The sequence below is a fragment of the Penicillium macrosclerotiorum genome (genome assembly GCF_028827735.1).
Source record: "Penicillium macrosclerotiorum strain IBT 26536 chromosome Unknown utg000006l_segment0_segment0, whole genome shotgun sequence".
Classification (NCBI taxonomy): domain Eukaryota; kingdom Fungi; phylum Ascomycota; class Eurotiomycetes; order Eurotiales; family Aspergillaceae; genus Penicillium; species Penicillium macrosclerotiorum.
Window position 1 is genome coordinate 1,527,946 of NW_026643085.1, and position 19,424 is coordinate 1,547,369.

Genomic DNA, 19,424 nt, shown 5'->3' on the forward strand with positions numbered 1-19,424 from the left:
CAAAAAGGCGACCCTCTCAAAGTGATGACTATGCTCTAGAGATTAGGTGGAGTTGGTCGTAAACGAAATACTGCATCTGAACTATCATATCTCTTAAGTGTGTAGGCTGAACGTATGGTATTAAATGAACACTAAGAAGTAGAGGCTAATCAGTTATATCCGACAATGCCCACACCGAGGATTGCACCGCCGGCATCGCTCAAGGTGACTTGTCTTCCAACGACTCCTTTCTCTGACACGCCCAGGTCCAGCCTTTCTGGCAAGTCAAACTCCATGTCTGTTCGCTGAGTTGGCTTCAAGTTCGGGCTTTGAGCCAAGTCGAGATGGAAATGATGCAGTGGAGAAGTAGTCGTCGTTGCTGCGGTGGATAAATCTCCATATTTTCTGAGAGTTGTCAGTCAAAATATTGAATACTGGTTACCAATCCAGGATAGCGTACTCTATTCGCATATTTACATGTCGGCATTCTTGTAATGCCGCATAAGTCTCGGCATCATCGAAGCGGAAAATCGCCTTCGTCTTGCGATCGGCGGTCTCAGCGTCTCGGAAAAATAGTGAATAAGAAGATAATGTGGAAGTTGAGGATGTCGTTGACGATGCGATAGAGTCGGGCGAGGAGGGACGCGACCTCTCCGAGGCACTGGAGCTGATGCCGCTCTCGCGCGGGAACAAGACCGCAATGGTCCCCCCAAAAGTAGGTCGATTACTTTCGCCGCACATAATTATGAAGCGCAAGACGATGAGAATGCCGCTGAGAAATGCAACGAGCAAAAATGGAGCAACACAGATAGCACCGTGCGATATATGTATACGGACTTGTTGGTGGCCTGCAGAAGGTTGCCCTGAGTCTGCTATTCACAATCCGAGATCCCGCTCAGCTTTCCGCCGCTTCCCCAGGCTCCCGCAAGAACCCTTGTATTTATAGGCATTTTCCAGGCACGATGAACACTCTTGCGCCCGCAAGGTATCGGCCACCAAGGTGAGTGGGATTGAGCAGATAACTGTAAGCGTGGACTTGCCTGATCGACTCGGGCCCCACTCGGACCCGCTCCACCGCTCTGCTCGTTTCATGACTTGTTGGTTCATTGGCGCCTGCGAATGGGTAGATTCCAGCCCGAATAGTTTCAGTTTGCATGATCTGGGGAATCGGCCTGGCAGTGTGTTTCAAGGCGACATGATCTATAATAAGAGAAGACTTGAAACCATACATGCACTCTGATATACCAACAGGGTCTTGTGGGGCTCGGTGGTGCCAAATTGTACCCAACCAGCGAAAGGTCTCCTCTTATATCAGAACCTAAGTGCCTCTGCCTCCGACCGCATTTCATGACTGGAACTTCTTGAAATTAATATTCGTTGATAGGACTGCTCTTTCATGTAACAAACAATTGTAAGTAGGAAACACGCAGGACTGTGTCCTTTCTCTACCGAGGTGACGAGAGACCAAGAAAGAGAAATGCAAAAACGTAGTAATGTGGCAAATTGATGGGGAAGTCTGCTTTCAGTTCCTTGGACGCTCTATTGCCGTGCTATTCAACATATTCCTTAGAATAACGAGAGGATACCTTCCCGTAAGGACATGACTGGGCCATCAAGAAGAGAGTCAGGCATCTAAAGCTGTGCTCGACCCAAGTAATAAGAAGTCTTCAACCAATATTGCTCTCTAAAATTCAAACTATACTACTAGTATATGAAATCGTCCCCCCACCCCCAATCCGTTTCTATTTCTCAAGGTAGAAACGTGCGTCTGTGGTTCGCTTATCTGCATCAAATGCCGCCAGCTAGATCCCTTCAAGTCGTATTCTCTCTATAGCAAAGTCGATTCCGCTTGAGGGTCTTAAATCATGGGGTTTGGAGTAAACAGGGTCGGGATCAGTTCAGTAGAGGGCACATCGATGAGTTTCCTAAAACGGCTAGCGCAAGATCGGAGCTCCTGCGCTCTTTTCCGCTTCACCAGATCCCCCATCACGTCCCTCCATTGAATCCGAACGACCAACACCCTCTGCGATTGAGATACCTTGGAGTCTGCGAAATACGAAGGAATAGGGAATGCTGACAGGTCACATTCAGCCCGCTGTCTAGAAAGAATTCGTGGATCCTCCGCCACTGTCCAGGCCTCTCACGGGGGGTCCTTTCTTCAACCTTCCACCCTCCCACCTCCATTGAGCCTTCCACAGCCATGGCTTCTCCAACTCAGACTCAGAGCTCTGCACCAGCCACTCAGCCTCTCACCCCACCGGCTGAATCCTCCGCCGCGAACGGCACCTCAGCCCCCGGCGCCGCGCCCACCACCACCTCCCAAGCATCGGCTGCCGCGCCAGCGACCGCACCAACCACCTCGGCCACGCAGCCTCCACAAATCCCGGGAACGTCACTTCAAGATAGCGGGAAGTCGCGACGGCCACGCGATGTGCGACTTGTGCATATGTTGCTCGCCTCGCTCGGGGTGACAGCCTACCAGGATCGCGTCCCGCTGCAACTCCTCGATTTCGCGTACCGCTATACCTCGAACGTGCTGCAGGATGCAGTGCACCTCGCCACAGAAGGATATGCCGGCGCAGTAGGCGATACTGGTGGTGCGGGATCTAGCGGGAAGAACAACTCGTCTGGGGAGGTCAACAGCGTGTCGTTGCCCGCGCTACGGCTCAGCATTGCGTCGCGGCTGCATTATCAATTCCAGACGGGCTTGCCGAAAGAGTTTCTCATGGATGTTGCGTCGGAGAGGAATCGCATTGCGCTGCCTGGTGTGTCGAGAGGCCTTGATCCCGCGGCCAACGCCCCTGCCGCGAACGCTGCGAACCAGAGTATCATGATGGCGGGCATGCGCTTACCGCCGGAACGATTCTGTCTTACGGGCACTGGATGGAATATGAAGGATGAATGGGACAGCGAGGGTGAAGAGGAAGAGGAGATGCCTGATGCGCCAGAACAGGGCAAGGGACCTGGGCCAGGGGCTGATGGTGAAGAGGGTGAAGATGACGACGAGGGCGATGGCAAGATGGAGGATATTTTTGGGGAGGACACTGCCATGGGCGATGCTGGCGAAGGAGACGAGGACCAGAAGATGAACGACGCTTAGAAAAGTGCCCTGTTCCTGTTTTCTTTTCTCTATTCCATCATTCCATCTGTTGGACGGTGTTCCTGGCGCCCGGTGTTTCTTGTCATTTTCCAACTATCTAGACCAGCGAAAAGGTCATGTTTTCTACCATACGGAGACGAGTTTCATGTATTTCACTAGGGCCGCTCGAGCAATTGACGGCCTCCACGAACCGGCTGGCGCCGGAGAGACCATAAGACAACTAGCAAATATAAATGACGATTTTCTGGTCAATGACTTCAAGATATGCTATCTTGTGTATACTGTACAGGATCAAATTTCATCCGATCGCCCCAGTTTCGGGAATGACTATGCAAAACATAAAGCAGATGCCCAACAAAAACGCCTTGGTTTGTCCCTTTATACGCCGTGAGGAGAGAGAAGACAAGTTGGGGTCGGCGTCTTGGTCATGGTTAGATCAGTGTCGACGGCACTGAACGCGCCAGTGCACGAGGACACCCTGGAACCAAGTGCTTCAATATCGTCTTGAACTTGTCGCAGCAGCACTAGGCAAGCTCCAGGGTTTTTCAACTCAGAAGGCCATTGGACTGGTCAGCTGAGCAAGGTAGACTGACTCCTCGCCATTCAAAGTTAAGAAATCCCTGCTGAGACTGTTTCCACTCTTGCCCAAGACAACGCACATAAGGCGTACATGTCTCCAGACGCCGAATCCCCGAATATAGAATATACAATCACCCAACAATGCCTCTATGGGGATCAAAAGAGGATGAAGAAAAAGAACGGAAGAAGACTGCAGGAAAGAAGATCAAGGACTCAATTACCCTGTGCCTTCTGCCGCGTCCGCTCCTCGTCTTCCCGCATCATGCGAATGACTTCCTCGCGTCGCTTCTCGACACGAACTAGTTCCTCCTCTTTCGCACGGCGGCGCTCTTCATGTGTTGCAAACCATTCCTCGCGTGCGCGGTCTTCTTCTTCCCGGTTGTTGGCGTGGGTTACCATGCAGGAGTTCATGATGAGGCGCTGCTGGCGGCAGACCCAGGTGGCAGTAACAGTACGGTTCACGGCACATTCGGCGAAGGCTAAATCCAAGGAATTTTGTTAGCCTGGTGCTCTTTCAATATTGACAGTTTCAGAGATGATGACTGCCACGGTTCGGGGATGTACTCGACCGAGCCTGGCTTATGTGGCAAGATATTGACAACACGGCAGAAGACGATCGATGGTCGGGGATGAGGAGGGCGTAGTCTTACTTACCCTTGATCTCCGGCGCACAGCGAGCTCGTACGCGCTTGTAGTAAAGCTGCTTGACTTCTTGTTCCTGGGATGCCGAGAGGGGAAGCGGGTTGCGGAGATTGTACTTGCGGGGCGCAGAAGGCACTGAAGAAGCGTCTGAAGACGCTGATGGTGTGGCCATTGAGACTAGAGTCTTGGTTTCGGGAGATCGAGGTCGACAGGTGCAGATCAGATAAGTGGTAAGAGGTGTTGCGTGGTCGGACGAGGTCCGTGATGACGGCGGCAAGGGCCGGCAGTGGGATCAATGGGTATATTGAGCAGATATACCTTTTAAAGCTGGGATAGCAATCTCCGTGAGCAAACAATGAGCGCCCGCAGAGGAGGACGTTGACGATGAAAAGGACGGAGGTGTGTTGGTTGATGCGGAGTCTGACCACCCGAGGCGGAGAACAGCAGTGGGCGGAAGCAGAAAAATCATACGGCAGTTTTTTTTCGTACAACCTTCAACTACTCTCCCCAAAACGCAACTTGTGCAAACAACCCCACAACCCTGCCAGCTGAGTGAATTCGTCGCCAGACTTTTTTTTAAAAAAATATCTTTTGAGCGCTGTGACGATTCCTATATTCGATCATTCCATCAATCTTTGGCTCTAATAGCCTTGCGGTCATTCAAACATGTCTTCACTTCGGAATGCGGTGGCGCGGAGGAACCACAAAGAGCGAGGACAGCTCGAAGGGCGAGAGCGATGGGGAATTCTCGAAAAGCACAAGGTTTGAATGATCTCCAACTGCAAATTTCAATTCTCTACTGGACTCATAGAAACTAATCGTTTCACTAGGATTACTCACTCCGTGCGAAAGATTACAACGCCAAGCAAGCAAAGCTTAAGCGCCTCCAAGAGAAGGTGCGCGACAGCAACCCGGATGAATTTGCCTTTGGAATGGTGGGAGCGAAGAATCAGCGAGCGGGAAAGCATGGACGAGGTGTTGGCGTGGCGCGAGACTCAGCTGAGGCCCGCGGATTGAGCCATGATGCAATCAAACTTCTCAAGACTCAAGATCAAAATTATCTCCGGACAGCTGGTGAGCGGATACGCCGGGAAATCGAGCGTCTTGAACGCGAGGCGCAGCTGCAGGAGGGAATGGATGAGGTCCTGGGCCGGAAGAACAAGAAGAATCAAGATGAAGATGAAGACGAGCTGGATGGTCTCGACGATGACCTTGATGATTTCGACTTCAGTCTCCCGCCGCAGAAAAAGCAACAGCAAAAGTCACGCAAATTGGTTTTTGCCGATGATCGTGACGACCAGCGGGCTATGAAACAGAAACAAATCCAGGATGAGGAAAGTGATGCGATGGAAGAAGACGAGGAGAAGGATGCATCTCGCCCGACTCGCAAGACCCCCAAGCAGATCACCGCTGAGCGAGAGGCACTACGTGAGGCCCGCCGAGCCAAGAAGATTCGCAAACGTACTACTGAGGGCCGGATTGGCAAGTTGACGGCGCTGCGTAAGCAGTATGCTGAAATCCAAGCAGCCCACCGCGAAGTCGATTGGCAACGCGGCAAAATGGATAACTCCGTCGGTGGAACCAACAAGAAGGGCATCCAGTGGAAAATCCGGGAGCGCAAACGTTGAGAAAAGCGTTCATGACGAGTTGATGACCCGCAGCTACGGCTTCTCCTCATTTACCACTTTCATCTTGTTATTCTTTTATATCATGTACCGATACCAGCATAGACGGGGAGTCCAGGCGCATTGTGAATCTAAAAAGAGAAGCCGACGCGGAATCCTTTTCTTGCAAAATTAGCTATCTATACTTTTCGTGGGCGGCATTCCCATTTTGAGTGTCTCCATAGTCAACCCGGTATGCTTTGCTCCGCTGTAGATTGTTCGGTTTATAGGCTCAAAGCATCCTACATTACGTATCTGGGTAGAGATATCGAGGTTTCAGTAAGTTATACTTACAGACCATCCTTGTTTCGACCTTTCGTTCCTGTTCTTATATCAATATCTGACTCAGCGTGAAGCCTGATATGAGGACCAAAAGTCACATGAATGTTATACTAGTGTAAAACTAATTTCAATCTGATTAGATCATTTCTCTACTTCTCTATCGAAGACTCTGAAATTCTTCTCCTCTGAACCTCTCTTTCTGTATACCCTCTTTCCCTCTATACTAGTTTTTATCGTAAACAGCGAGTGCCTCTATGGTCATTAAATGGGACAGAGAGCTGATAAATGTAACAGCAGGGCTGTTGTTTTGATATCTTTGCTGCTCCAATAACGACCCATCCATATTCAGATGTAAAGATCACCCCTTGAGGCCGAGGGCCATGAATGCCTAATTACTGGGAATACTGTATAAAAGAACCTTGCAATTCCACCTAATGGGCCAAATATGTAAAACGCACAAGGGCATGAGACACAAGTGATTTAGGTCTGAGAATCAATCGTTTCTCCCTCGGTCATATTTTCTGACTCTATGATGCGACATTTGGCGGATTCGACTACCTCTCTTGGGTACAGTTCTCGCATCTCCTCTTGTGCCAACCTACCCTAGCTAGTAGCAAGTAATCCCTGCCCGCTGAATGGATCGGCTGAGTGGATCGACGGGGCCCACCACTTCAATTTATAATGCTGGCTGACTAACTAACGCTATCTTTTTGATATCGCCACTGCACCCCTCACTTCACAACTTTCCTACTCTGCCCTCGTTTTCTCCCTCCAGACCTCCCACAATGGCGCCCTCCTTTGTGACCATTGATACCAGCGACGACTTCGACATGGCTCCGCCAGTCAAGTCCGTCGAGGCTTCATCTCTACGCACCCTCCTCCTCGCTCCCCCTCCATTGCTACACACGAAGACAAACTCAGAACGCTCTTCACTACTTTCGACCGCCAAACCACAGACCTCCAGATGCTCGACCGTCTCTCCGCCGGCATTGTCTCCCTCCCCTCCTCCACATATTCCCTCGTCCTCATTCTTACCGACACCGATGGCTCACACCGTGCCGAAGCCCTACAGCTTCTCACTCGAGATGTATACACGGCCCTCGTGCCGTCCATGAAGCCGGGCGCGAAGCTCCAAACCCAAGATAAAGCCCTGACAGCTGCGGAAGCCATGGAGGCCGTGATGGCTGGCCTGGTGCAGAATGAGGCGGGTTTCGAGAAACCGAATTATCAACAATCATCCGCTGTGCCGCTCAAGTTGGGATCGAGGAAGAAGAAGACCGCCCCGCCGGCAGGTATTCCAGTATTGGGCTTCACGGCAAACAGCATTAATGAGAATAACCATGACCGGGATGATAACGACGAGTTAATTAATGAGGATTCTCTGATTGACGAGGAAGATTTCACGAGACCAATTATGCCCCGTATGTGTTCTGATTTTTTTTCTGGGCTGCCCTCTTCAATATGTCACGAGCTTTTCGCTAACGTCTACTGTTTCTTTACAGCCCCAGAATGCCAGCCGAAGACCGGTCGCAGGCGGCGAGCCTGCAAGGATTGTACGTGTGGTCTTGCTGACCGCCTCGAGGCGGAGGACAAGGAGCGCCGTGCGAATGCCGATAAGAATTTGAACGTACTTAAGCTACAGACGGACGACTTGACCGAGCTGGACTTCACCGTCGAGGGCAAGACTACTGGGTCTTGTGGCAGCTGTGCGCTGGGCGATGCTTTCCGGTGTGCGGGTTGCCCATACCTGGGACTGCCCGCATTTAAGCCTGGCCAGGAGGTCCAGATCCTGAATGACGTTGCGCAGTTGTAAGAGAGAGAAAAATTTTGAGCGATACATGATTTTTTTGGGTTGCGGGGGACAGGGAAAGAGGGGCGCAACTGGCCAGCGCTAGGGATGCGCCCGATCTCGGAGTTGTATCAAATCGAGTACCGGGATGATTTGCATCTATCTATTTTGACACATAAGATACCGCGTTAGATACTAGCACCAGCTATAATCCTACAAACTTAGGCATTACTTCCCTTGCATTGTCTTGCCCAGGCATGAAGAAAAATTAATTAGGCCATGCGATTGAGGGTGGGTACCTGACATCACTCGGCATCGCTTGCGTCGGACTACTCGAGACTAGCTTCGCCGATGGGGCGGCCGATTAATCAGGCGGGATCTTCTCTCACGAGAAGCTATACGAGATACGAAGTGGTGATCGTAACGTGTATATCATTCACTCTGAGGAACCTATTTACGATCAAGAGGCTCCCTCTTCCGCTATTTTGTATTCGCTATTCATCGCGCATTCAATCATGACAAGAACAAACTGTTAAAAACCCGAGACTCTTGAGACCGCAGAGACAACTACGAGCGGTCCTTCTGCATCTGCGCGACACGGATGCTGACTGCCCGCTTGTGCGCCTCCAGACCCTCGACCGCAGCCAGGGTCTCGACTGTCTTGGCTAGACCCAACAGGCCCTCAGCGGTCAGGTTGGAGCTGGTAATGTGCTTCAGGAACGAGCCGAGGTTTACACCGGAGTATTGCTTGGCATAGCCGTAAGTAGCTGATGGGGATTTTTTAGTTCAGGAATTTCAGTGGGATCATGGAAGAAGGGTAAACGTACGGAGAGAGTGGTTCACACCCGCAGAGTAGTCGCCGACACTCTCGGGGGTCCAAGGGCCGATGAAAACACTGCCGGCGTTCTGGACCTGCTCGACAATCGCCTCGGGGCCCGCGACCTGGAGGATCAAGTGCTCGGGGGCATACTCGTTGCTCAGAGCCATCGCCTCGTTGATATCCCGCACCACGAAAGTAACGGAGTGGGCCAGGGAGCCGCGTACGATGTCCATGCGGGGGAGGGCCTTAGCTTGAGCATCAACCTCGTCCTCAATGGCACGAAGCTGCTCCTCAGTAAGGTCCACGGCGATCAAGATCACCTGAGAGTCGACACCATGCTCCGCCTGGCTCAGCAGGTCGGAAGCAACAAAGGCAGGGTTGGCAGTCTTGTCGGCAATGACAAGGACTTCACTAGGACCAGCGGGCATATCGATGCTCACGCCGGCAGAGGTATCGTTGGAAACGAGCATCTTGGCAGCAGTCACGAACTGGTTGCCGGGACCAAGAATCTTGTCTACCTTGCTGATGCTCTCAGTACCGTAGGCCATGGCAGCCACAGCCTGGGCGCCACCAGCCAGAACGATGCTCTCAGCGCCAACCTTGTGAGCGACATAGACGATCTCAGGAGAGATGCTCCCATCTGAGCGGGGAGGCGAAGCCAGAACAATCTTCTGGCAGCCAGCCACCATAGCGGGAACACCCAGCATCATGGCAGTGGAAGGCAGAACGGCCGTACCACCGGGGATGTACAGGCCAACACGTTCAATCGCACGCGAGAAACGAGAGCAAACAACACCGGGCATAGTCTCCATCTTCAGGGCGTCGTTGCTGCCCTTCTGCGCAGCATGGAAACGCTGGATGTTACCGAGGCTGACATCGATGGCCTCTTGGACATCGGGTGACAGCTTCATAAGTTCAGCGGGGAACGGGGCCTTGATGACCGGAGATGTCAGCGATGTAGCCTTCTCAAACTTGTGGGTGTACTTGAGCACGGCCGCATCGCCGCCCTCGCGGACATCCTGGACAATCGGCTTAACGAGGCCGACGATGGCGTCGTTGGACTTCTGGGAGGGGCGCTTAAGGGCATCCGTGACTTGGGAAACGGGGGTAGACGCAGTGATAATGCGCTGCATCTCAATTCGGGTGGTGCGGTCCTCGGCAGCAGGCTCGGGCTGCGCAGGCGCAGGCGCGGGAGCAGGCTTTGATGCAGAAGCCAGACCAGCCTTCTCTGCCCACGGGCCCTTCGCATCGCCCTTTCTCCGCTTAACCTTCAGGCTCTTCAAGTCGAGGTTGCGCTCAATGTCCTCCAGAGTGACGCCGGCAGCAGTGCACTTGGTCAGGGCGAAGTACAGCAGGTCCGCAGCCTCAAAGGCGATCTCTTCCTTGGTTGTGGCCCGGCACAACTCCTCGGCCTCCTCCATAATCTTGGCCTCGGCGAGCTTCGGCTCGTTGAACAGGCGGGCGGTGTATGACCCGGCAGGAGCATCGGCCTTGCGGGCGAGGAGAGTCTTCTGGAGACGAGAAAGACCGGCAGAGGCGCCAAAGCAGCTCTCAGTACCGAGGTGGCAGAAGCCTGATTGGCGAGTCACCAATAATTAGTATGATGGGCATGCGCAATTGCTGAAGAAAGAAGAATGAAAGAAGTGCTTACCTCGTCCAATTTGCTTAACGACAAAGACAAAGCAATCTGCGTCGCAGTCGAAACCAATGCGAATCAGTTCCTGCACGTCACCGCTTGACTGACCCTTGTACCACAGCCCGCGCTTGCGGCTCTGATAGACTCCAGTACCAGTGCGAAGGGCCTCAGCAATGCTCTCATCGCTGCTCCAGACAAAGCCAAGGCATGAGCCTCGTTCATCAGTCACAGACGTAGCATAGAGGCCGTTAGCCTGATCAGTGACCGCACGCGAGGCCAGGAGCTTGGCAGCGGAGATCTGTCCAGCAGCATCCCGCTCAACGGTCAACGACTCGGAAGGCAAGATGGCAATTGCTCCCTTCTGGGTGACTCCATCCACTGCATCCTGGGAAACTGTCTGGTTTTGGAATGATGTGTACAGCCGCTGGGAATCGGCGCTGATGTTCAGTTTTGAGGCCGCGACGGGGACGGTGGCGGGGACGGTGCAGACGCTGACGGCGTTGCGCTCGGTGGCATCGGCAGTAATCCACTGTTGCAACGTATCGAGCTCACTCTCGGACGAGGCATGGATGAGCAAACGAGGGGAAGGAACGGACTGCTCCTGGGAGAGCGCGGTCAATTGGTCGAGGGTGATGAGAATCTTCGCGGCACCATTGTTCAGGACATCGACCAAGTCTCCAGCCGACGAGATGGCAGTCGCATCGACGTAGACATCAAGGTTGCGGAAATTCTGGCGCAGGAATTGCTCCGCCTCGGCGAGGCTTGAGACCTTCACCAGCACACGCCCGAAGTAGGCAATCTGCTTGAGGGACAGGCCGGAGGAGGTGGGGGTGGAGGGGTAGGAGATAAGGAATGGCGTGGCCATGGCGAATGAATGTGTAGGAGAGGGATTGAGGGAGGGAGAGGGGAAAGAGATAACTCGAGGACTTTCACAATCCCCAGAGCAGTCAGAGGGGAAGCGCGTTGAAGGGGGTGGGGGAGCGGAATGCAGCGATGACTCTTGTGTCACCTTTTTTTTCTGCCCCGCTGATTCATCTCGCGTTGGCTTGGTCCGCCGCCGTCCCGATATCGCCCAATCGCCCTCGCGCGCTCTCTTTTCGCATGGGAATAACCTTTTGTATGATCAAATCACAGCTCTTTATAGTCCGACATATAACACAGGGACTTTACATGCGCTATTAATCTCTCCATTTGGTCTGATTCCGGTCTCGTCGACTCCAGGATTTCCATCTTCTTTCATCGGGCATCGGGGAAGCCCGGAGGCCTGATCATGCAAGGGAAGAGGGATTTTTCTGTACAAACATCCTTATTATTGCCAGGAACACGCATCTTACGATCACTACAGGATTTCCTAGCGATGCTGTGGCTGCATCGCAATGGCCAACAGCCCGTCCTTCAGCTCTCGTTTGTACCCATGGGCCTGCATTGCTTTATAGTTCATAAACAATCTTGTAGGCCGAGATCTTGCCATCCCGGTATTCCTGGAAGCCGTGGGGCACCGAATCCAACCCAGACAGCACCCTGGTCTTGTTGGGCTGAAATTGGCCTTGCTCCAGCCAAGAGGGCAGCTTGTCAAAGAATTCCTTAGCAAGATCATTATCTTCCTTTGATGCCTATACTAGATGTCAGCCATCCACTCATATATCGACTTACTAAATTTATAGTACGCGGAGGGAGCAACCTTACCGGCCAGTGAAACTGATTATTCTGGTTATCATGCCACCATTGATCTTTCAGGAAGACCGTCCACAACAACACATCGGTGATGCGAGTGTTGGAAGTGACTTGTTCTGTATTTGCTTTTCCGGGGCGAACAGTGCACAAGTTTCCTGGGCGATCACCCCAGGCCCTGGAGGCTAGAGTAGAGGATGTAATACTGCCAATAGTATCGAAGGCATATCGCAGGTCTGCACTGACCTCTTTGATTTTGTCGATCACCGTTGGATCGTTATAGTCGAAAATGTGGTTCGCACCGCAAGACCGAACCAGGTCGAAGTTGCGGGGACTACAGGTTGTAATTACGCTAAAACCACAGATAGAGGCCAGCTGAATGGCATAGAGACCGACACTTGCTTTTCGCGTTCATTGTGTCACCAGGCAGGCTCCTGTACCATGGCCAAGGAGGGTTGTACGTACAGCTTCCACCCCACACCAACACGCTGGTACCTGATGCAGCGGAGCGGTTAAGGGCTAGACACCTGTGAGAGAAAAGGGCGAGCCATGCTGTCCCTGCCGCCAGAGGAATGGTGCTGGCCTGAACCCTCGAAATGTTTTTTGGGATTTTGAAAGAGATGTGCTGGTCGGCAAGTGTATACTCGCTGAACCCACCCACACCAGGGGTTTCTCCTAACTCGCGGAAATGAAGTATGAGCCTATCAAATCATAAGATGAAAGGAGAAGCAGTGCTTCAAGTCTGACCTCCTCGGATTAATCCCGCAATCAAATCGCCCTTCAAGAGCCTAGTGACTCCAGCTCCGAGCTCAGTCACTTCTCCGACGAAGTCACATCCCAGGACTGCTCCGTCTCCGTAGGCATTCCGATCAAAACTTAGGACTAATCAATTGTTAGCCGATCAAGAGAATCCAATAAGTTTTTTCTTCGGCTTGGCAGACTATCGGTTGGATTCTGCGCCACGTGTGACACCTTCACAAGCACCTGGCCAACATCGGGTATGGGTAGAGGAAGCTGTTCCTGGACCAACCGAGGGGACTGCCCTGTGGACACACGAGAAACAAGAGCTTTGGATGATGTAACCATGGTGTAAGATGAGATATTCGAAGAAAAGCGATGGTCAGATGAGATATATCTGGGCAATTTAAAGAGATGTCGAATGTATGCCAATCTGAGTTAGCCTACGGTATCCCAGCTCAGGTAATCGATTACCAATCCAGATACCGGGGGCCGGGGGTCAAGGAGCGCTTGATGGTGTGATTGTGTGCTGGCAGGATCTTATCTCTGCGAATAGAGGTAGGAGCAGTATATGCTTTGCATGATTAGACTAGGAAGAGAATGTCAGGCGTATGAGACGATGTGTGGTTTGCGACCGTATGGAATGGGTATAGACCAGCCTAGATGGTCTTAGCATGGACTTGGATGGCGATGACATCGATAGCTTACAATATAAAAACTACATACCAATCATGTTTGTTATATACAGTTAACCTAAGGTAGCTGTAGTTTCTATATAGAGCCCAACCGTGCGGCTTTGGTATTTGGTTGACACGCAAAGCACCATTTTATGATCTCGCTGTTCAAAGTACAAAACGCTATGCCCACTGTAAACCTAGACGATTCAAGCAAAAATTTCACTTTTCACTCGAGCTAACTGAATCCTCGCGCAATAAGAATTTTGTTAATCCTGACTACTCCTATCGAAGATCCGCATCGCAAAGGGTGACAAGCCATTCCTCGGCGCTATTATACTTCCCGCCGGCATGGTCCAGGTACGGCCCTGAACCTGCCAACCGAGCAGGCGAAATCCACCGAACATTCTACAGTAGAGTTACTCCACACAGAATATCGACTGTACCGCCCATGAATCAAGATCCGAGAACAAGATCAGCCAACAATCAATCCTCCCAACATGAATGACTAACACGATCCTTAGGATGAACCATGGGGGCTATAGGTTTGCTGTTCCTTGTTTCCCGTAGCGTAGTACTCAATACATAGAAACAACAACGTAGCTAGTTACCTTGCACTGCCCAGTGCGAGTAATTACGACGGCGTCTTCTATCTGCAACCAATAGACCAGTGATGGTCACGGTCTCATTGCTTGCATTATTTTCCATGGCGTACCCTCTCCCCTCCCGCATCCTTTCTACACGAATTCCACCTAGTCCTCTATGGTACCTTGCCGGTCAAACCCCTGGCAGCTACCGTGACGCCATGATGTCTTGGCCTCCTCAGTCCCGGACATCAGTCGGCTAGTGACTGAGGGGTTCATTGCTTGGCTCTCCATGCAAATGCGCGCGATGCACCCCTACCTCAAGCCACGAAGGGACCCATGCTCTTTAGAGTTGCGGGCAGCACTCCGAGCCGGCTACACTGTCATCTGCCATAGTCACTGGGGGAGAAGTCGTTTTCCGGGGGTCGCGAGACGAGCAGCATCAGAAGACTGGTGATCTCAATCCCCGATGGAGCAGTTGCATCCAAACAGGTCAAATGCATGGCCCATCGGGAGACCCAGGGGAGAGACTCAGGGGGAGGGCAATGACAGGGTGCACAGCATTCCTCCGAATCGCGCGCGTCTTCGTGGCCCTCGTTCTCCGTGCACATGGACCAATGAAGAGCGGCATTCCTGCAGATCCCCCAGGGCCCCAAAGGAAGTGGGACCTTGCAGTGGCCAGGAATCGAATCGCCAGTGCTGTAAGGTGTCTGTGGTCCAAGGTAATGCGAAAACCAGCAGGGTTCGAGGGGCGAGAAAAGCCTTGAGGTCATGGATCAGCAAAGCGTGCACTGGTTGAACAGCCAGATGGGAACAGTTGGACCCTGAGACGAGAGAGAAGCCCTGATTCTCATCTGTTTCTTTTTCCCATGGCGCATGCAGGGCTCACCTTTTTGTGGTCAATGCCCATGCAACTAGTCGAGTGGAGGTAAACACGATCGCGTGAGCCCGGCTTCCCCTTTCGATGTGACCTGATCGGCCAACCTCCAACCTTTGCCTCTTCAAATCCGAACCCACCCTCCATTCCCCAGTACATATCGGGCTCCACTCCGATTAAATAGTCGCTCTTGACCCGCTCATCCGGGTGGTCTTTCGTTTGGACTATTCGCCTTATACCTTCTGACTCTCCCTGTGGCGCGTCATCGCCTATTGTTAACACATACACACTCGTTAAATATATACACGAGGACGACAGGCAACGCGTGGCCCTCTCAAAAATAGAACACATCATGCGCGTATCACTTTCAGTATCGCTCGCGGCATTGAGTTTGCTGGGACCTACTGCGGCCTATCCTTCCGTGGGGGCTGAAGCAGTCCTCGGCAGTCATACCAACACGGCCAAAACCACCCAGCAGAAGGCGGAAGCAGTTAAAGAAGCTTTCCAACATGCATGGGATGGTTATATGAAATACGCATATCCTCACGACGAGCTACACCCCGTGAGCAATGGATATGGCGACTCCAGGTACGCATGACGAGTCCCTTATCTATCCCAGCCAATGCAGCCTCTGGGAGACTGGCCTTTCGGACAGGAATTGACTTGTGCAAATAGAAACGGGTGGGGAGCTTCCGCAGTGGATGCCCTCTCCACGGCCATTATCATGGGTAAATCGGATGTGGTCAACACGATCCTGAAGCATGTCGCGGAAATTGACTATAGTACGACCTCCTCGCAGGTCAGCCTGTTCGAGACAACTATCCGCTATCTGGCGGGAATGTTATCAGGCTATGACTTGCTCAAGGGACCGGCTTCCCACTTGGTCGATGATTCGGACCTCGTGGATACTCTATTAGTCCAGGCTAAAAACCTGGGTGAAGTTTTGAAGTTTGCGTTTAACACTACATCGGGCGTCCCGTATAACAACCTGGATATCTCCAGCCAGGGCAATGATGGGGCCTCAACCAACGGCCTCGCTGTGACAGGCACTCTTGTGCTTGAATGGACTCGTCTTTCGGACCTGACTGGGGACGATGAATACGCCGAACTCAGCCAGAAGGCCGAGTCCTATCTTTTAAACCCGCAACCGTCTAGTGGCGAACCCTTTCCAGGCCTCGTGGGCAGTAACATCAATATTGAAACTGGCGAGTTCACCGACGGCACCGTCTCATGGGATGGCGGTGACGACTCCTTCTATGAGTATCTGATCAAGATGTACGTGTACGACCCGAAGCGGTTTGAGACGTACAAGGACCGCTGGGTTCTCGCGGCCGAGTCAACCATCAAGCATCTTCAGTCTCACCCACAGACGCGTCCGGATCTGACGTTCCTAACTTCGTATTCGGGTGGCTCCTATTCTCTCAATTCGCAACACCTTACCTGCTTCGATGGTGGCAGCTTCCTCTTGGGCGGCACCGTGCTGGACCGCCAGGATTTCATTGACTTCGGTCTGCAACTTGTCCATGGCTGTGAGGATACTTACAACTCGACCCTGACGAAGATTGGCCCAGACTCCTGGGGCTGGGATCCCAAACAGGTTCCGGACAACCAGAAGGAGCTGTACGAGAAGGCTGGCTTCTACATCACCAGTGGTGCGTACGTGCTGCGACCGGAGGTCATCGAGAGCTTTTACTATGCGTACCGTGTCACCGGCAATGAAATGGTACGCTGTCTCTTTTTTCTTTCATCAAGTTTTTCGATAGGCCCCGCGCCAGACTGACTCAATCCTCGCAGTACCGTGACTGGGTGTGGAACGCCTTTTCCGCAATCTACACCAACTGCTACACCGACTCTGGCTTTGCCGCCCTGTCCAACGTCAATGCTAAGGGCGGAGGCTCCAAGTACGATAACCAAGAGAGCTTCCTTTTTGCCGAGGTCATGAAGTACTCATACCTCGCTCACGCGGAAGGTAGGCCGCCTCACCCAAAGATCATCGGCCGTGTACCGCCATGCTAACTATTGGTTGCAGATGCCGCATGGCAAGTCCAGAAGGGAAGTGGGAACAAGTTTGTCTTCAACACTGAGGCGCACCCCATGCAAGTGGTGCGAGACTAGCGTGTTGAAGTGGCTCTACGGGTATTTGCATCTCAGTAGATACGTATTCACCCCGAGGTCAATACGTCCTCGAGTACATTGACATCTTTACTTCCTGTTGGCTGAACACGCGGTCTTAATGTACTGTAAATATTTTCGTATGCTCCGCTCCGTCTTTGAAAGATCCGAAGGAAGAAGACCATTAGTATTCGCAATCTGTTCCCGAGGTCAAGACATGAACAAAGCTGTCAATTAAATTCTAAAACCTAAGCATATCTATTCTCGCAAGGCGAGACGAGTAAATATAAATCCAAGTCTTGCCATTCTACATTCATTACTCAATCTACCTAGCACCAGGCAAAACTATTCCTGACCGAAGCCGGCGTAGCAAAAAACTACATCTCCCCTGCCCACGCACACGCCCAGTCATCTTCAACCTTCCCGTTCGCCTTATCTTGGTAGGACGCGCTCATCTTGCACCACCGCAGAGATACCTTTCCCGTATTTATGCTCTCTATGCCCTTGCGGCAGATGTTGGATGAAGATTTTAGGATGTAAATAAGTGCATCCCGGTAGCCCGCTTCACAGAGCAATTCTTTCCATGCGTTTATCTGCCTTTTTCAAGAATCTTTTCCAGCTCCATTTTTTTTGTTTTTGCATTTCCGCAACCGCGGCCTGCCTCGCTTCCTCGCGATACTTGCTCTGTCTCTCTTGCCATTCATGATTTCGTCTCATATTTTCTATGGCTTCCTTCATCGGATCACTTGTGTCTGGAGGCCCTGGATAGTTGGGCAATGCTTGCCTTGAAGGAATCCGTCCTACGTTAGTCGTCGACGACTGTGAATCATAAGCCCTCCGTACTTTAGCCTCCTGGCGGCCAGAAAGTTGAGGATCTGGAGTTACGGGGAGAATTTGAATTCTAGGCCCTCGTGCAGGTGGAAATTGCTGGGTCTGTCTTGGAGGCCCAGAAGCAATAGGTTGGTCTTGGTTTGTTTTGAGATCTTGTCGAGGTTTCCTTTTTACCACTGTACTTCGCACCATACCCTGCGTGTTATTACATTGTCCTTTGCTGGAGAATGTCGACCCTCTCACGCGTCCCAGGCTAGTGCTCCCAGACACCACTCCACCTGTTCGTCTTCCGAATGTGGACGCAGGAAGATCTTGGCGGGCTGCCATGGATCCCGCTTGTCCAGATTTCCGCGGAAGCTTGATTATCTGAGGAATTCCAAATAGGGATAGAAGCAAGATTTCAATGTGATAGACAAGACTGTTACAAAGGAAAGGACGCAAACCTCGTCTAATATCAAAGATTTCGTTCCGCCACGAGGGATCGGATGACTTAACTGTTACATGAAAGAAATGTTGGATTACTTCTTTTGGGCCCAAAATAGAGCACATGAGCCTAAACGACCTAGGTGTCCTTCCAGATTTTGCAAACGGTCCATTATTACCGAGTGTGTCCTATCATACTCCGTTATATCTGTTCCAAGGAAAGATGTTTCAGACAGCAACATGGTCGGCCTTTTGTTATATCAGCCAACGGATAGACCAGTCTCGAATGGGGATATTATGGATGCGAAAGCCTTAAATGAAGACCAAATTTAGGAAAAGTAGCCCTGTGTCTCTATAATGGGACAAATTTCTTCTCCTAAACCTAGAGGATGTCAGTTCAGGTACACAAGTCCCAACATGATGAGTTAGTCAAGCGCCAAGGGAAAAAGCCCCTGAATAAGGCTGGCCAGAAGAAAGAAAGGAATTCCCGTAACCTCAAAATAGGCAATAACGCCATGCGAGCTTCGTCATGTTGTGTTATGACAATACATACAATCATATATTTCGTGGTTGTCCGAGCAATGATGGGTTTGAAGAAACTCTTCTTACTACGCGCTGGTGGGCTCTGGGGATTTTGAGATATTCAGAGATCGCAGTAAATAATATATTTCTCATGACCTTTCAGGTGCCACTCATGCAAGGTAGGAATGCGTTTGACGGTACTATAAGCGCTGTTGGCCGCCAAACAGGCCATCTAAATGAGACTTGAATGGATCTTTTCGGTTATAACACCTCCTCTGAAGAGAATTTCTCTTTTGCTAATTGCCTGTGTAGACCTTTAAAGTCGGCGTTAATTTATGCTTTGTAATTCCTATTGAGAGTCAACCCTATCAGCGGAAAAATTGAGTTCTGCCTGAAGACCCTCGGAATTTATTTCGGCTTTGGTATTTGTATCTTCATTAATAGTTATCAGGAAGTGTGCTGCTTCATTGATCCAGAAATGCCCTTAAAAGCCCATGCAAA

The 19,424-nt window shown here is 51.5% G+C and overlaps 8 protein-coding genes across 8 annotated transcripts; 4 read left to right on the forward strand and 4 right to left on the reverse strand.

The window, feature by feature from the left end:
* Nucleotides 1–149: 149 nt before the first annotated feature.
* On the reverse strand, nucleotides 150–720 carry N7462_005840 (uncharacterized protein; the record flags this gene model as incomplete). Its single annotated transcript, XM_057077558.1, has 2 exons — nucleotides 150–384; nucleotides 440–720. 2 exons carry the CDS (start codon nucleotides 718–720, stop codon nucleotides 150–152), a joined length of 516 nt encoding a protein of 171 aa, XP_056933138.1.
* Nucleotides 721–2,179: 1,459 nt separating this feature from the next.
* On the forward strand, nucleotides 2,180–3,079 carry N7462_005841 (putative transcription initiation factor TFIID, 31kD subunit; the record flags this gene model as incomplete). The annotated part of the gene is made up of 1 exon (XM_057077559.1): nucleotides 2,180–3,079. The coding sequence occupies one exon, from the start codon at nucleotides 2,180–2,182 to the stop codon at nucleotides 3,077–3,079; it is 900 nt and encodes a 299-aa protein (XP_056933139.1).
* A 792-nt stretch (nucleotides 3,080–3,871) lies between these two features.
* N7462_005842 (uncharacterized protein) lies at nucleotides 3,872–4,472 on the reverse strand (the record flags this gene model as incomplete). Its single annotated transcript, XM_057077560.1, has 2 exons — nucleotides 3,872–4,137; nucleotides 4,313–4,472. The coding sequence occupies 2 exons, from the start codon at nucleotides 4,470–4,472 to the stop codon at nucleotides 3,872–3,874; spliced, it is 426 nt and encodes a 141-aa protein (XP_056933140.1).
* A 494-nt stretch (nucleotides 4,473–4,966) lies between these two features.
* On the forward strand, nucleotides 4,967–5,928 carry N7462_005843 (rRNA-processing protein UTP11; the record flags this gene model as incomplete). The annotated part of the gene is made up of 2 exons (XM_057077561.1): nucleotides 4,967–5,062; nucleotides 5,131–5,928. The coding sequence occupies 2 exons, from the start codon at nucleotides 4,967–4,969 to the stop codon at nucleotides 5,926–5,928; spliced, it is 894 nt and encodes a 297-aa protein (XP_056933141.1).
* A 1,103-nt stretch (nucleotides 5,929–7,031) lies between these two features.
* N7462_005844 (Fe-S cluster assembly protein dre2) lies at nucleotides 7,032–8,059 on the forward strand (the record flags this gene model as incomplete). Its single annotated transcript, XM_057077562.1, has 3 exons — nucleotides 7,032–7,093; nucleotides 7,168–7,667; nucleotides 7,749–8,059. 3 exons carry the CDS (start codon nucleotides 7,032–7,034, stop codon nucleotides 8,057–8,059), a joined length of 873 nt encoding a protein of 290 aa, XP_056933142.1.
* A 543-nt stretch (nucleotides 8,060–8,602) lies between these two features.
* Nucleotides 8,603–11,356, reverse strand: N7462_005845 (histidine biosynthesis protein HIS4; the record flags this gene model as incomplete). The annotated part of the gene is made up of 3 exons (XM_057077563.1): nucleotides 8,603–8,802; nucleotides 8,863–10,428; nucleotides 10,507–11,356. 3 exons carry the CDS (start codon nucleotides 11,354–11,356, stop codon nucleotides 8,603–8,605), a joined length of 2,616 nt encoding a protein of 871 aa, XP_056933143.1.
* Nucleotides 11,357–11,921: 565 nt separating this feature from the next.
* N7462_005846 (zinc-binding alcohol dehydrogenase family protein) lies at nucleotides 11,922–13,248 on the reverse strand (the record flags this gene model as incomplete). Its single annotated transcript, XM_057077564.1, has 5 exons — nucleotides 11,922–12,104; nucleotides 12,178–12,563; nucleotides 12,628–12,837; nucleotides 12,910–13,044; nucleotides 13,104–13,248. 5 exons carry the CDS (start codon nucleotides 13,246–13,248, stop codon nucleotides 11,922–11,924), a joined length of 1,059 nt encoding a protein of 352 aa, XP_056933144.1.
* Nucleotides 13,249–15,387: 2,139 nt separating this feature from the next.
* N7462_005847 (glycoside hydrolase family 47 protein) lies at nucleotides 15,388–17,150 on the forward strand (the record flags this gene model as incomplete). The annotated part of the gene is made up of 4 exons (XM_057077565.1): nucleotides 15,388–15,623; nucleotides 15,711–16,758; nucleotides 16,830–17,004; nucleotides 17,065–17,150. The coding sequence occupies 4 exons, from the start codon at nucleotides 15,388–15,390 to the stop codon at nucleotides 17,148–17,150; spliced, it is 1,545 nt and encodes a 514-aa protein (XP_056933145.1).
* Between the last annotated feature and the right edge of the window lie 2,274 nt (nucleotides 17,151–19,424).